The following is a 14786-nucleotide window of genomic DNA, read 5'->3' as shown; positions in this document are numbered from 1 at the left end:
CTTCTCAGATGCACTGTTCTGCAGAGCTGCATTGTGAAGCAAATAGCTGGAAATCGTTAGGGTCAAAAAAGTAATCAAATGTTTAGTTGACAGCACAGCTTGGAGGTGACAAAGAGCAGCAGTGAGCAACTCTTGAGTGAGAGGAGGCACATAAGAACAACTGAAGTTCACTTTAGTGCCTGAAACCTGAGCATTCTGAAACGAAATCTTCGGTTAATCAGGACTGTGTATAAATGCTTACATGGTAGGAGATAAATGCTTCAGTTGTCATTGTGAATTCATGTTAGATTAGAAAGTAATGATTGTGAATTTTTGATGTTTTTTAATATAGTAAATCACTTTTAACAAAAGCGAAGCAAGAGCCTTTGACAAGCTCCTGCTTCATTTTCTTTAAAATAAATTTACTTTACTCTGAAGTTTAACTAGTTTTCCAGAAGTGTTTTGTGTTCTGTATCATAGTTGTGAACTTAATAAATTGAACTGCTCTTTAAAAATCCCCTAAGCTTTATCAGTTGTAAAAAAAAAAAATATATATATCTTTTTCTATTTTTAGCATTTGGATGCCTTACTGCGACAAATCCGGGATATTGTAGAGAAGCACACAGATATAGATGTTTTGGAAGCCTGTTCAAAAACGTACCATGCTCTCTGTAATGAAGAATTTACCATCTTTAACAGAGTTGACATTGCAAGAAGTCAGTTAATAGATGAATTGGCAGACAAGTTTAATCGACTTCTTGAAGACTTCCTGCAAGAGGTATTATAATGTGCAAGATCATCTTTTCCTCCCCTTGTAAATATTTCCAGTGTGTGTGGTGTGTGTGTGTGTGTGTGGTGTTTTTTTTTTTTTTTTTTTTTTTTTTTTTTTTTAAACCTTCCTATGGAAGTCAGTGAGTTAGGAACGTAGCGTTCACTCCAACTTTCAAAACTCTTAGGTTAAGCATAGTAATAGCATGGTATCGTTATTGTGATACGTGAACTCAAATTGTTTTTTTTTTTTTTTAATATTAGGACAGCGATTCTTTAATCTTCCTTTGGGCAGGTATCTTTTCAGAATTTAAGATAAATTTCAGAGGAGCTACTAAGTTGCATAAAGTTTTCACCTTTAGGTTTCTAAGCTCATGTTTTTGAGAGATGTAGCTTTGTAGTTCCAGCAAGATTCTCTTCAGATGTACTAGTGTTGCTAGTCTTGCCTATGATAGCATATTGCTGTTCATAGAAGATGAAAAAAACTTAAAATAATAAGTAACATTTTTCTTAACACTTCCCCCACCCTTCTAGTATGCGCACAGATGCAATTAATAACGAAAAAGCATTTTTTCTGTATAGTATATTAACTTGAAGAGTAAGAGTTTTGTGTTCCGTTATTTAACTTCACTCTGAGTCTCTGATATTCAGACAAAACCTGTTTCTCTTCCCCCTTATTTGTGATAAGGGAGTACAGGTGGTAGCATCTCTTAGACTTCTTTTTTCACAGTTCTGAGATACAGACTTTATCTTATTAACGTTTGCTCCTGTTCCTCAGGCTCCTTGTCCTGAACTAGGATGCCACCTTAGAAACCCTAGACATATACAGACTGTGGGAAGCTGGGGCGAGGGGAAAAGTGTAGTAATCCGTTAAGTCCCTCTTTGTGAAAAAGAGAGAGAACTATTAATTTCTAGAGGTAAACTAAGCAAATGAAATCTAAAATATTTGGATTGAAGGAAAATAGCAGACACTGAAGAGTTGTTGAAATCCATGGCACTTGGGTACGATAAGATTGCGCAACTACAGAAGCGTAAAATTCATTGGACTTAAACGCTCTCTTGTGTATTGACCAAGGCTCTTCATGATTTCAGAGAGTTGATCGTATGTAGAATAAAGATGATTCTCTATTCCTAACTAACAGTTAAATGTTTCTGAACATTTCTTTTTTGCTGCTTTTCCTTCTCCAAATGCAAGTTTATCAGGAGTTTTGAAAAAATGAAAACATTTCCTGTATCTCTCTCAAAGACTTTCATCTGTGATTAATAAAAGATTGAAGTACTGACCCGTGGCCCATCTGTTCTAGTATCTATTGTCTGATAGTGGCCTCTGCTGGATTCTTCAGAGAAAATTGAAACACCTACATAATACATTGTATTCAAATCCTAGATTTTTTTTCTATATAGCACATTTCTCCTTGAGCTGCTGATCATCTTCTAAATGTAAAGGCTGATTGCTCTTTAAGCACTGTTTGGGATGTGCTTTGTGTTGCATTCTCTCTTGAACTCTCTTAACTCTCCCAAAAATGTGCATCATTCATAAATATCTATATACCTTTTTTAATTAAGTTCTCTAGTTTGCTTAGCATACTTGATTACAGAATTTCTCAAATTATGATTATTAAATAGGGAGAGGAACCTGATGAAGATGATGCTTATCAAGTCTTGTCGACACTGAAGAGAATCACTGCTTTCCACAAGTAAGTAGACTTGTGTCGGGTTTTTTTTTTAATTGATAGCTGTAACTGCAGCTTTTTTTTTTCTCTGTCTAGTGTGAACAACTGAGTGTTGTGCATAATGTAACGTCTTGAATAAAGGATTTGTAAGATCGCATGGGAACGCGCACAAAACTGTAATCTTCGGTTTGGGTTTCTTTTAGGGCAGTTAAGTAATTGTAAACATCAAATTGCAGAAATAGTTTAATAAAATGTTTGTTAAGTTACATCTTTGCCTCATTTCTACTGTTTCCAGTGCTCATGACCTGTCAAGATGGGACTTGTTTGGCTGCAACTACAAGTTATTAAAAACTGGCATTGAAAATGGAGACATGCCAGAACAGGTTTGTAGTTGAAATGAGCTCTTCAGTTACAGCAATAAATAGCTTTTGCTGCTGTTTTTTATTGTCCTCTTTCATCTAATACTTTTTGTCTTCTTGATTGCAGATTGTTATTCATGCACTGCAGTGTACTCATTATGTAATCCTTTGGCAGCTAGCGAAAATTACTGAAAGCAGTTCCACAAAGGTATGCCTTGTTCCAGTTGTACTGGTAAATAAATGTTTGCACATACCTGCAGTGTCATCAAGTGGGAAGTGTGATGGAAAGGATTAGGATTCATAGTTTTCATGTTGTTAGGTACCAAAAGCTGCGTTTCTAATAATTTTTAAATTTCATTTTAATTTCAGAACGCTTTGTTTTTAAAACCTAGTATTTCTCTAAATTTTTTTTTCATTTGTTAATTATTATTTGAATGTCAATATTATGTTCAAATTGACAGAATATTAAAGCAACTAGAGTAAAGGAATTCAGTACCTTTTAGCCTAACAAAGTAACAATATTTAGGAGGAGAAGAAAGCCGACTCTAAAATACAGTGCAGTGTTTTTTACTTCTCCGAAGTACGTATTGGGTTTGAATTTGTTTGCAAACCGTGATGTATCAGTGACAACTCAGTGAAATATAAAAATAGGAATTTGCACTGTCATAGTATTCCTGTTGTTCTCTATATTGCATTTGTGTTTTGTTGCTCTTCATAAATCTTTTAAATATGCTGTTAAACGAAGGCTCACAAAGATTAAGTTTAAAAATTTCAAGATTTCTCAGAAAAATAGCAAGAGAGCTCTTTCTTTTTCAGATTTTATTTATAATAATCTTGAATGGCAAAGCTGTGGCAAATGTATCTTAACTTCTGTAGGTTTGAAAAATCTTGGAGGGAGGATTAAGGTTCCTTGCGCGCACTGGGCAGCATTGGTATAAGAAAGGGTGGTTATGTGGCTTGTTATGTGAAGTGCCTAATGCAGAGCCAGCCAGTTCAGAATAGACTTCATAAGTCAGAGCGCAGAAAACTGTGCTCTGGGTACCTGTGTTAAAATTAAGCACTTCTTTGCAGAAGCCTTCTGTAGTTCCATAGTAACCATCCATTTGGTGTTGTTTCACCTGGAATTTACACTGGAATTTCGCTTTCTGTTATTGGAGCTACTGATAACACATCCTGTATGAGAGTTGAAATAAGCAATTTTTGAGCCTTCTGAAATCCCTTGATTGCCATATCTGTAATTAATTAAAAAAAAGAATTTGTAGACATCTCTGATAATTTATTAGGGAGAAAATTAAGCTAACTCATTATCAAATTGTAAACAGTAAATTATAATTTATGGTTAATGTTAATACTTCATTGTTACAGTCAAATTTTTTTCATGTGAGGAAGTATACATTTTTGCTCTCTTCAGTATTTTTGGATATTGTAATGTGTGCATCTAGTAGAGGATAGGAGTGAGAGGCCTTCTGTATGGCTTGCATGAGTTTCTTTTATAATGTAGAACACCGACTGACTTTGTGTGGAATCTGAAGGTCTATTAAATAAATCCGAACTTCTTCAACGCACACTGGCTGACTATTTTACTGTCTAACTTTTAATAGCTTTTAATGTTTGCAAAACCCCAGATATCTGACAGTAAGTGGATACATAAATTATTGAAAGCTGCTTATCTGTGAATTAAGAATTTGGGGGCCTCTTTAGAAGAGGAGCAGTGATCTGAATTTTTTGAATGGAACGGTGGAGTATTTGGTAGTGATTAAGGCTTTGTCACAAGCCTGACTGCAGAAGCTGAACAAAATACTGAAAAGTTAAGTTCATAGAAATGCACATTAACTTAGTTGTTGTACAGTAAAATGTAAATTGTAGTATTTTCAGCAGGAATATAGGGAACTTACTTGAAAAAGTGGTCCTTTATTGAGACTATTTTCTGTTCCTGTATAATAAAACTTTGTAAATTAAAGCGCTTGTAGTTCTGGTTCAGAAGTTAAACCTAATTTGTTATATTTAACTGATTGACTACTGTCAAGCGTACCACGTACGTAGAAAAAGTTCCGTCGATTTCTGCTTGGTTGCCTGTGGAACATAACAGCAAAGAAGTGGAAGCGCATCGCCAGCAGCGGTGTCCTGTGCCTGTGCTCTACTTTTTTTAGACGTGTGCTGTTTATGAACAGATCAACTAAATTTGGGAATTGGCTTCAGAATATAGGCTGTTAAATTAAAAGACTATAGAAGTAATTTGATATCTATTAAACTTTAAAGGAACAACTCTGTACACAGGAAAGAAAATACTCATATGTATAGTTCTCCTGATATCAAGTATAGTAGTGTGACTGGTGAATGCTGGGAGATGAATTTGTGTAGTGAAAGTGTTATTAAAAGATGGTATACTGAAACTCTGTTCAGTCTTAGTCAATAAGCAGCTGTTGCTTTTGTGATTCCTCTTGGGATTAAATGACACATTATACTGATGTGTTACCTGTTCCCTTAAAGGCAGAGGCCTCTAGGCACTGCTTCTTAGTAGTGTTATCCAATTACAAGTTCTGGTACCCAGTAATAATGACTTTCCTACTACTACAGTGATGACAGTCCTCCTCTTTGTGAGCCAATCACAAAGTGATGGGTGAATACGGTGGAGAAAAAGCTGTGTCCAGAGCCGATTCTCCTTTCAGCTCTGCCACTGTCTTGTTTCCATTATGTCTGTGATACAGCGCTGCTGGTTGCTTTCAGCCTGGGCTATGGATATGTAACTTTGTCAGTCATTATATGCTTTTGAAGCCCTTGTTGTTCACTTGTCAGCTTGAGTCAGAAACTAATGGTCTCCTGACTTTGGGTTCTGTGGAGCTCTCCCTCACCTTAAAGGTAGCGTTTGGAGTATTGTGCTCCGGGAGAAGGTGCCGGCCTGTGTTGCTGCTTCCGAGTAATGAATTTCTCTTCCCAATGAACTTGTAATTACTATGCACAGAAACAGGCATTGAAAAAGAGTAGTAGGCATGTTATACCTTATACATGTGTGATACAGTTCATGTATGTTTGAGCTGAAGGGCAGCATTGTTCATTAAACAAACTAGGAGATCAAGGGTGCCAAATTTGCTTTTAACTGAAAGCAGTTCTGAAAGGGCTCTGAGCTTCATAAATGTTTTATGGCAAACAAGGTAGGGTTTTAAGACATAGAATATTGAGTTTTCAATAACTGTTCTTATTTTCCCTTGTAACCCATCTTCGTTCCATTCTTTTCCTTTTTTCCCCCTGTTTTCCCTTTCCTCTGACAAAGAGGTTGGGTGATTAGGTAGGGGTTGTCCATCTTCCTTAGCCTCTCACAGCCCTTGAAAGACTTAAGATTAGAATGAAGTTATTCCTAAGAAAGATTTCCTTTTATATGCAACTTTCACGTGCTAGTTTTTGTCAGAGAATTAAAAAAGAGGATGGCATAATTTTCTTTGTGCTTTTCTTAACATGGTCATACGTAGGAGCTATAGAATTAAATCCCTTTAATCAAAGGCACAAAGTGAAAATGCAGCTTTCTGTTTCAGTCTAAGCTCTGAAAAAGTGAGTGTGTTTGTGTGTGACGTGGAAGGGGGTTGCACGTGTGATGCTTTTTACTTCTTAACGGATGGTTTTTAAATTTCTGAGGTGTGTTTCTGAACTGATGCTGGTTATAAAGTTAATGTCTTGTATATGAAGCGTATATGACACGTTATGTGTCTTCTCCAGTTCCTCCTGGACTGGAGTCTTCACATAGACAATTGATAGGTCTAGTGTCCCAGCTCCTAGGTACCCTATACTGCACAGGATGCTATTTGTACAGGATGGTTTGTACCAGTTTGCCTACTTTATTTGCTCTCTAGTCTAGTTTTCTGGAAATTATTGCATCATTATGTTACCTTTTTATAGAAGAGGAAAAATACCCAATCCCTATCTGACGTTTTCCTCTCTTATCCTCAAGCAGCGTTGTGGGATTTTTTTTCCTTTTTTTCCCTCCCTTTTTTTAAATTCAGTTACCATTAAGATGGAGCCATGTCTGTTTTAGTAACAAACAGCTATGCCAAGTTCATGATCTGGGTTAAAAATACAGGTGTACGTGTAAAAGAAAAAAAAAAAGCTTTGTGCTCTGAAACTTATTTTATGCTAACTATACTAATTTTTTCCCAACTCTTCTGTCTATTTGTGGTAAGCAGAGCGTGACAAGAACAAGGAAATTGCTAATTGTGTTTGTGGTGAGCCGAACTAAGGTATTGGGCTTTGTCAAAACCACTGAGGTCTGTAGTGGATAGCTCTGTGAAAAGGTATATGTTGTGTTGCTAATACAAAGATGAAAAAGTAAAACTGTTCTTTGAAATCCTTTTCTTTAAAGGAGGATCTTCTGCGTTTAAAGAAGCAGATGAGAGTGTTCTGTCAAATCTGTCAACACTACCTGACCAATGTAAACACTGCTGTTAAGGAACAGGTTAGTGATTGTTACTTATCTGTGCAGTCATTTAATATTGTTAAGCTTTTAAAGGTATTGAGAAATATTAGCAAGAGGAACTTTTCACACTTACATAGCACTGTGGTGCAAGTGTCTTGGATGCTTACACTTAGTGCCCTTCAAGGCTCCATATACACAGTACTTGCATACTTGTCTGCCTTTGGGTAATTTAGGTAGGATTTCAGACTCGGTTAAAACATAATTCTAATAATTTTATGTAGTCTAAACTTCTGCTCCTACTTTTATTTTCCTTAAACAGTGACTGGCCAGGTGTACTCTAGAAGCATTCTACTTGGTAATTTCAGTGGGAGAGTTCCAATTCAAAACTCTGGCTAATGTGGGTTTGCACACACACCTTCAGTGGAGCTAAATACAGGTTCATAGCCTCAAGTTCAGAAGAACGAGGGACAGTTATTTAAAAGAGAGGAGTGTTTTTTTTGAAATTTTTTATACTTTTCTCTTTGCACATTTGCACTGTGATATGTAGGTGCCCAAGCACTCAAGACTCTTTAATAAAACAACCTTCCTCCTCCCACTGCAAATCTGTGAATACGTGCACGGGCAATTTCTGTGTACCCTTCGTGTTGCTGCATGCAGAACAAGCACCTCATTCCTTCAGAATGCCGGGATTTTGAGGGTCTCTAGATCAGAATAAAAAGGATGAGTACTCACCATGCATATATATGCACTGTAACTGAGGGGATTTTATTGCTGACAAGTGGTATTTCTTTTGTGTGGCCACCCTTCTGTACACTCACACGCTGGTTAACCGTTAACAGTATTGTTTAGAGGTGTAATGGGAGACTATTCTAGCAAGTGCTTGGTAGCCTCAATAACGGTGTACTGCTGGGAAAAGATGTGATCCGAGCTTCAGACGCAAAGAACTAGGACAATGAGTAAAGTTTGAAACTTGCTTGATTTCCAGTGAATTGCATCCTGATGGCTTTTCTCATTTTACTGGTTTTGTAGTCAGCTGCTCATACAGTTGCCCTTCCTGAGGGAGAGTTTAGTCCTATGTAAGTAAAGTATCTGATATCTTAGGTAGGAGGCAAAGCTCTCCGTTTTTGAAGAAGAATGCAGGTATGAGGGTTTGGGGTTTTTTATTTTTTTTCTATTCAACCAGGATTGAGACATTGTCTTGGGAAATACTTGCTTTGAGTTCTGTAGGTAGCTGAGTTGGAGAAAAAGTTTAAGCTGTAGGGGCTGGCCCTCTTCCAGTCGATTATCAAGTAGTTCTCCAGACAGGACACTTGTAGGAGTTTGAAATTTCACTGCAAAGCAGGGGTTGTTGATAGCAGGACAAACTATAAGTAAAGCCCTTAAACAACCTTCAGAATGCTAAAATGAAAAATGAAGTATCTCTCTATAGAGAAAGGACCAAACTATCTTCCAGGTATACTTTGTAATTTACAAGTCGAAAGCCAGGAACATTTTAGCTGCAAAAGATAAAAACTTGGTTGAGCCTGAAGTTGAAAATCTCGTCCACTGAATCAGACAAGTGCAGCTTTTGAAATTCTGCTTGCTATAACAAGAATATTTTCTTACTGGAGCTGAATAGGTGCACTTTAAGTCTATTAAAGAGCTATCTAGTATCAAAATCACAAGATGTAGGGTGTGAAAGTATGAGTAACATTATTCAAGTTCTGCAAAGGTCTTTGTATACCCAAGATCTGGGTCTGCATAGGACTGGCATAATTAAGACTACTGACTGTTCCTGGCTCCTGGCTATAAAACTAGGACTACAGACAGGTAGTCATGTAGGCTACAGGCGACTGACTTATGACACGTGATTCTGCTTGCCCCCCTCTCATCACATGAAAAGGCACAAGGGACTTGAGGGGTGCATATGTATTTCCTTGACCAAGAAATCGGTGGTGAGGGGTGCGTATGTATTTCCTTGACCAAGAAATCGGTGGTACGTCTTTTGAGGAGTTCGGGAGCAGATCTGCCTGTTAGAATGGAAGTAGGTGAAGAAATGAGGCCCAGTACTAAGCAGTGTAAGGTTAAGCAGGTCTTTTAGTTTGAAGAACGTCGATCTGGTTGCTGATATGTTCAGAACTTCCAGGGGAGCAGGGTACAGGAGTTTGAATCTGATGTCAGATACACAAGTTTGCACAATCTACAAGATTGTAGAGGTGGTTGCTTATTTTTAAAAGCAAGACAAACTAGGATTTGAAGGGATTGAGTGGCCTCAGCTGTGTTAGACATTTTATAAATGTGATGAAAACTATTCAAAAAAAAAAAAAAGTGGACTGTGCTGTGTTGCTATCTACCTAATGTAAGGCAGAATTTGGGAGATTGGGGCTCCTCTTGATTTAGTCTGAGAATATCTTGGTATTCATTTGGCTTCATCTGTGCAATATTTTTATTTACAGACCCAGCCTCCATACAGCAGTCCTGGGCACGAAACTATTCACATGTTGGCCTGTTTAGTCAAGGCTTAGAGGCCTGTGTACCGAGTTGGGCTCTGAATAAGTGTTTTGTTCAGTGGAAATACAATATTCTCTATTTAAATCAGAATTAAAATCTAGTTTCTAAACAGGTACTTATTAAGTTTTCTTTTTAATAGGCATTCACAATTCTGTGCGACGTGTTGATGATCTTCAGTCATCAGATTATGACAGGAGGACGTGATATGTTGGAGCCACTTGTTTACACTCCTGATTCTTCGTTGCAATCCGAACTACTCAGTTTTATTTTAGATCATGTCTTCATTGATCAGGATGATGATAATAATAGTGCAGGTTTGTATAAAACTTCTGTTTCCTTTCTTAATGTTATTTGCCTGACTAATACATTTGTCAGTGTAGCCTATTCTGTTTGTGAGGGGGAGAAGGGAGTAGTTCCCTTTGCCCCCTGGCCTGGAAGCGTGTACGAGCACAGAGGCAAGTTTGTCTTTTAAACATCAGCAGCTGAGTAAAGCACTTTTTTTTTTGGGGGGGGGGGGGGGGGGGGGGGGGGGGAGATTGTGTTGGATAATCTTGGTGAAGGCTTCGTTTAACAGGCATAAGTACGTCTCCATTTCAGAAAGAGAGATTTGTCAGTGAGCAATGAAATGTGTTGCTGTCAGAACAGAGATTTGAATCTCTGAATCCTGATCGCTAGCCCCTGTCACTTTATATAAATACGAAGTATTTAAACCTGACATTTTTCATGATCTGAACTCTTTTCAGATGGACAGCAGGATGATGAAGCTAGCAAAATTGAAGCGTTGCACAAAAGAAGAAATCTACTTGCAGCTTTCTGTAAACTCATTGTATATACTGTGGTGGAAATGAATACTGCTGCAGATATTTTTAAGCAATATATGAAGGTACATCTGAAGCCTGGTCGTGATACTTCATAAAACTACTAAAATATAACACCGATTCTTTTTTTTAATATTACTATTTAATTTTTATTCTAAAAAATTTCAAAATGTGAAGATTTCAAAACTCCTAATAGTAGTTTGTAGGCTTTTAAGAATTCTTTTTCCATGGGGAAGGGGGGAACTGTCTGAGATGATTCCAAAACTCATGTGTATGTGATAGTGGGGAAACCTGGTAATTGTTCGTAATTTGTTTTTAGTAGACTTATTTCTTATTTGATTCATGGTATGTTTTTACTTCAGTAATAAACTGAGGCTTTTTAAGAATCTTCTTACAGAGATCAATCCAATGTTTAGCCGTATCAAATAATTGCAACTTAATTTTGTAGAAGACAAAAAAACATTGGTTTGAGAATTTACATTCTTCCCTAGAAAAATTGTATTCTTTATATCTGTTTCTATCCTAGTTCAGTATGAAATCCCTACTTGGCACCTGGGATTAACAACTGCACAATGATATGAGTTCTGTTCTTGTGAACAGGGTAAAACTTTGCTCCTTTATGGTTTACCTTAAAAAAAAATAAAGAGGACATTGGATAGCATGCTTTTTTCTATCTGACTGCCCTATACACATTTTGAATCACTTAACTAATTAGGTCTTCACTGAACCTTAAATATTTTAAAAACAGAACAGGCGTTTGTCTTGATTGGAAAAAAATTATGGATAGCCTCATAGCCGTAATGCTTCCTTTTAGTACAGAAAATGGAATTTTCCTGGCTAGAGTCATAGGAGTTACTGAAAAGATTAGATCCATATCCTGTACTCTAAAGGGGTCAACACGTGTCGTTCACAAATGAGTCATGAACTTGAAGATAAATAGGTCATTTTGCCGCTAAACTGATACCAATGACTTTAAACAACTGTGAGAAGAAGTGGAGAGCTTTTGGATTTTATGGGTATTTATCATTTTGGAGATATTTTAGAATATAATCTTTATGATGTTATAATCACGAACATGTTAGAATTGGTTTTTCCTTTTTGAAACGTTTGAAATTTTTTTAAGTGGCATATCCTAAATGTCGTTTTCTGAAGAGTTAGGTAATTGTAATGCTTTCAACTAAAATCCTAACCTATTAACCTATTGTGTTTGGATTTTTCCTAGTATTACAATGACTACGGTGATATTATTAAAGAAACAATGAGTAAAACAAGACAAATAGATAAAATCCAGTGTGCTAAAACGCTTATTCTTAGCTTGCAGCAGGTAAGAATGATTTACTTGTAGTATTTTATGTATGAAGTTCCATACTATAGAAGATTATGTTCTCTTGTTTAATAGCTAGAGTAAGAAATTCATGAAGAAATTTGTACGGAAGGTAGGGATGAATAGATCTGAAATGAAATGCATTTTCTGCAACTATTTGGAAAAAGTGCTAAAAGTCTTCCTGTACTTCTCAGACTTTGTCTTACTGAAAAGTGTGTGGGAAGGACCATAAATATCAAATGGAGGTAACATGCGATACTTTCTTATTCTAAGACAGTAGTTTGAACCGCATGTTCAGAAGTGTGTTATGAACTTATTTATTCTTGAACAGATAAAGAAAGGAAAGCATTTCCTGCTTTTCTTACTGTGCCTGTTCTGAGAAGTAACGGCAAATTTTCGTAATTCAGTATTTCTTAATGTTTGGTAGGTGCTTAACCCATCTTTGAAAGTAAAGCGTAGTTTAATGCACTCTTCAGTAAATGATCTTATTTGTGTGGAGACCTGATGAATTCAGTGGAGGTCAGAGTCATCTGCTCACATAAGCCACCTGCATGAATCTGACAGGAGTGAGGGATCAGAACAATAACGCCATAGCTCTGCAATCCACTTAATCCAATAGAGATCTGTGCTGCTGTTGAAAGGAACAATATTCCTCAGTTTGTCCCCTCTCCCCAGCCTTTGGTGTCTGCACTAGAGTGACTGACTAGATCTGTGTGGTGGATCTAGATGTTGATCTGGTCAAGACTAATCTGAAAAATACAATTTTCAGCTTAATGAAGCCCCTGATCTGGTTGATGACTATTGTTGCCAGTACAAGGGAGGACGATGAGACCTTTCCTTTTGACAGCAGCATGACTTTAAGTAGCTGGTGGCACTGCAGCATGAAATAAGCAACTAAATGCTAGTTTCTCCTTTTACGGTTTTTGCTGACTTTTCAAGTTTGCAATTTTTTGTCATATCAGAAAACATTTTCCTTACTACTCTTTCCTGTTCCATAAACAACCTCTCTTTTATATTTTTATATTTTTATATTTTGAAGGCCAGACAGAGGAAGTGGACATAATAGGTACAGCTACTCATGTGATAAGAGGGCAGTTACACAATCCTAATATGACAAGAAGAACAGTAACTTGAAGAACCCTAATATTGTGTGTTTAAAAAAAAAAAAAAAAAAGTAATAAAAAACCAAAATTTAAAATTGAAAAGTAGTGTTTTTCTAGGGAAACTTCTTAGAAAAGGAACCAATCTGAGAGGAAATATTAAAAGTGATAGTTGATGAAGGGAGTACTGAAGTTACGGTGAGCTGTACCAGCATAAAAGGCAACACACCACTTAGATGTGTTTTGGCCCAAACCGTTAATAAAAAGTTAATGTTCATAGTCCCAGTAAGTCCAATTTTGGTATATTATATTCTGTGTTATCTAGGGGAAGTATAGCAGACAAAATTAAAAGATAATAGAAAAGTTGATAGAGAGTTACGGTCAAATTCGGTAGGATGGTGAAAGGATTGATCAAAGAAAAAATTTACCAAGTATGGCATGTTCAGCTTCGCCAGGTATTGATGGCTAGTAACAGTCTGAGCCTCAGTGGCAAAGCTTCTATTGTTTTCAGCAGCTTCCCTGAAGCAACACTTTCATTTTAGATTTTTTCCATTATATTTCTGTTTGGAAAAGGTACAAAAGATGAATTGCAAAATAGTAGTTGAATTGGTCTTTGCAAATTGTAGCAAAAAGGCCATGTGAGAATTTACCTTATTTATTTCTTCTCTGTTAGGGTACAGATCAGGGAGTTGAATTAATTCTCAGTATTCCCAATTCCAGCACAGCTCTTTTAGGAAATCACTGAAACCGCTGTTGTCCAGCATATTTACAGTTGGACACAAGCTTGACATTTCAGGGGTAAACTCTGACCCTTCAAGTGGAGCCTTGACTTTCGACTTTCTTAAACCTCCATGTTTGTCTTTTGGGGTTGTCTAGTTAAGCAATAAAACTCATTTTGAAACTCTTAACTCTACCTAGCTTTGTCCACATTTGGCATAATCTTTTAATAAATTAAATTCTTCTTTTTTCATTTTATACAGCTTTTCAATGAAATGATTCAAGAAAATGGTTATAATTTTGACAGATCATCACCGACATTCAGTGGCATAAAGGAACTTGCTCGACGTTTTGCTTTAACGTTTGGACTGGATCAATTGAAAACAAGAGAAGCTATAGCTATGTTACACAAGTAATTGTGTGCTTTGTTTTCCTTTTTCTAAACACTTTTTTGACTAACACAATTCAAGTATCTTTTTTTATCTTTCAAAATTAATTTCTTAATAGAAAATGCATCAGTACTAAGGACCTCTGTTTTGACCTGTTTACAGATTAGGAGCTGACTGCATTATCCCTGAACTAAAACCAGATGTTGAATAATGGTGCTATTCTTTAGCATCACTGTGGAAGCTTGTAAATAATAGCAGTGTTGGTGCTGTCATGAAAAAGCATTAATGTCTTGTCCATAACAGTAGTCGCTCATCCACTTGATTATCAGTGGTCGTCGTTATTTTTGCTATGTGCAGAGAACTATGAAGCCTTATGACAAAAGGAGTGAATGCAGGTTCAAATTATGAGTAGTGTTGACTTTTTAAGAACATGGCAGTATTTAAGAACTTAAGTTACTTTCTTGAAATAGGAGAAAGTTGTTCAGTTTCAGCAGCTCACAGTGCTTAGAACTCTTCTTTTCTTATGTGCCTTAGGCAACTTTGTTTAGTTTCTTTTGCTTTTTTAACTTATTTTTTCCCTCTTCTCTCTCTCTCTCCCCCCCCCCCTTTTTTTTTTTCCTCTTTAAGGGATGGCATAGAATTTGCCTTTAAGGAGCCTAATCCACAAGGTGAGAGCCATCCACCATTAAACTTGGCATTTCTTGATATCCTGAGTGAATTCTCCTCAAAGCTTCTCAGACAAGACAAAAGAACAGTGTAAGTGT

The 14786-nt window shown here is 36.6% G+C and overlaps 1 protein-coding gene across 6 annotated transcripts in view; it reads left to right on the top strand.

Annotated features, from left to right (window-relative positions):
• STAG2 (STAG2 cohesin complex component) overlaps positions 1 to 14786 on the top strand; it is an 83127-nt gene that overhangs the window by 59760 nt on the left and 8581 nt on the right. For all 6 annotated transcript variants that reach the window (XM_068956744.1, XM_068956738.1, XM_068956740.1 and 3 more), the window contains exons 19-28: positions 554 to 757; positions 2374 to 2444; positions 2716 to 2803; positions 2907 to 2987; positions 7131 to 7223; positions 9814 to 9988; positions 10418 to 10557; positions 11715 to 11816; positions 13897 to 14045; positions 14650 to 14778. In XM_068956744.1, the coding sequence (XP_068812845.1) occupies positions 554 to 757; positions 2374 to 2444; positions 2716 to 2803; positions 2907 to 2987; positions 7131 to 7223; positions 9814 to 9988; positions 10418 to 10557; positions 11715 to 11816; positions 13897 to 14045; positions 14650 to 14778 (1232 nt within the window). The remainder of the gene's footprint in view (positions 1 to 553; positions 758 to 2373; positions 2445 to 2715; positions 2804 to 2906; positions 2988 to 7130; positions 7224 to 9813; positions 9989 to 10417; positions 10558 to 11714; positions 11817 to 13896; positions 14046 to 14649; positions 14779 to 14786) is intronic.

This window comes from Struthio camelus, chromosome 11, assembly GCF_040807025.1.
Source record: "Struthio camelus isolate bStrCam1 chromosome 11, bStrCam1.hap1, whole genome shotgun sequence".
NCBI classification, from domain to species: Eukaryota; Metazoa; Chordata; class Aves; order Struthioniformes; family Struthionidae; genus Struthio; species Struthio camelus.
This window is presented reverse-complemented; position numbering and strand designations above follow the sequence as displayed.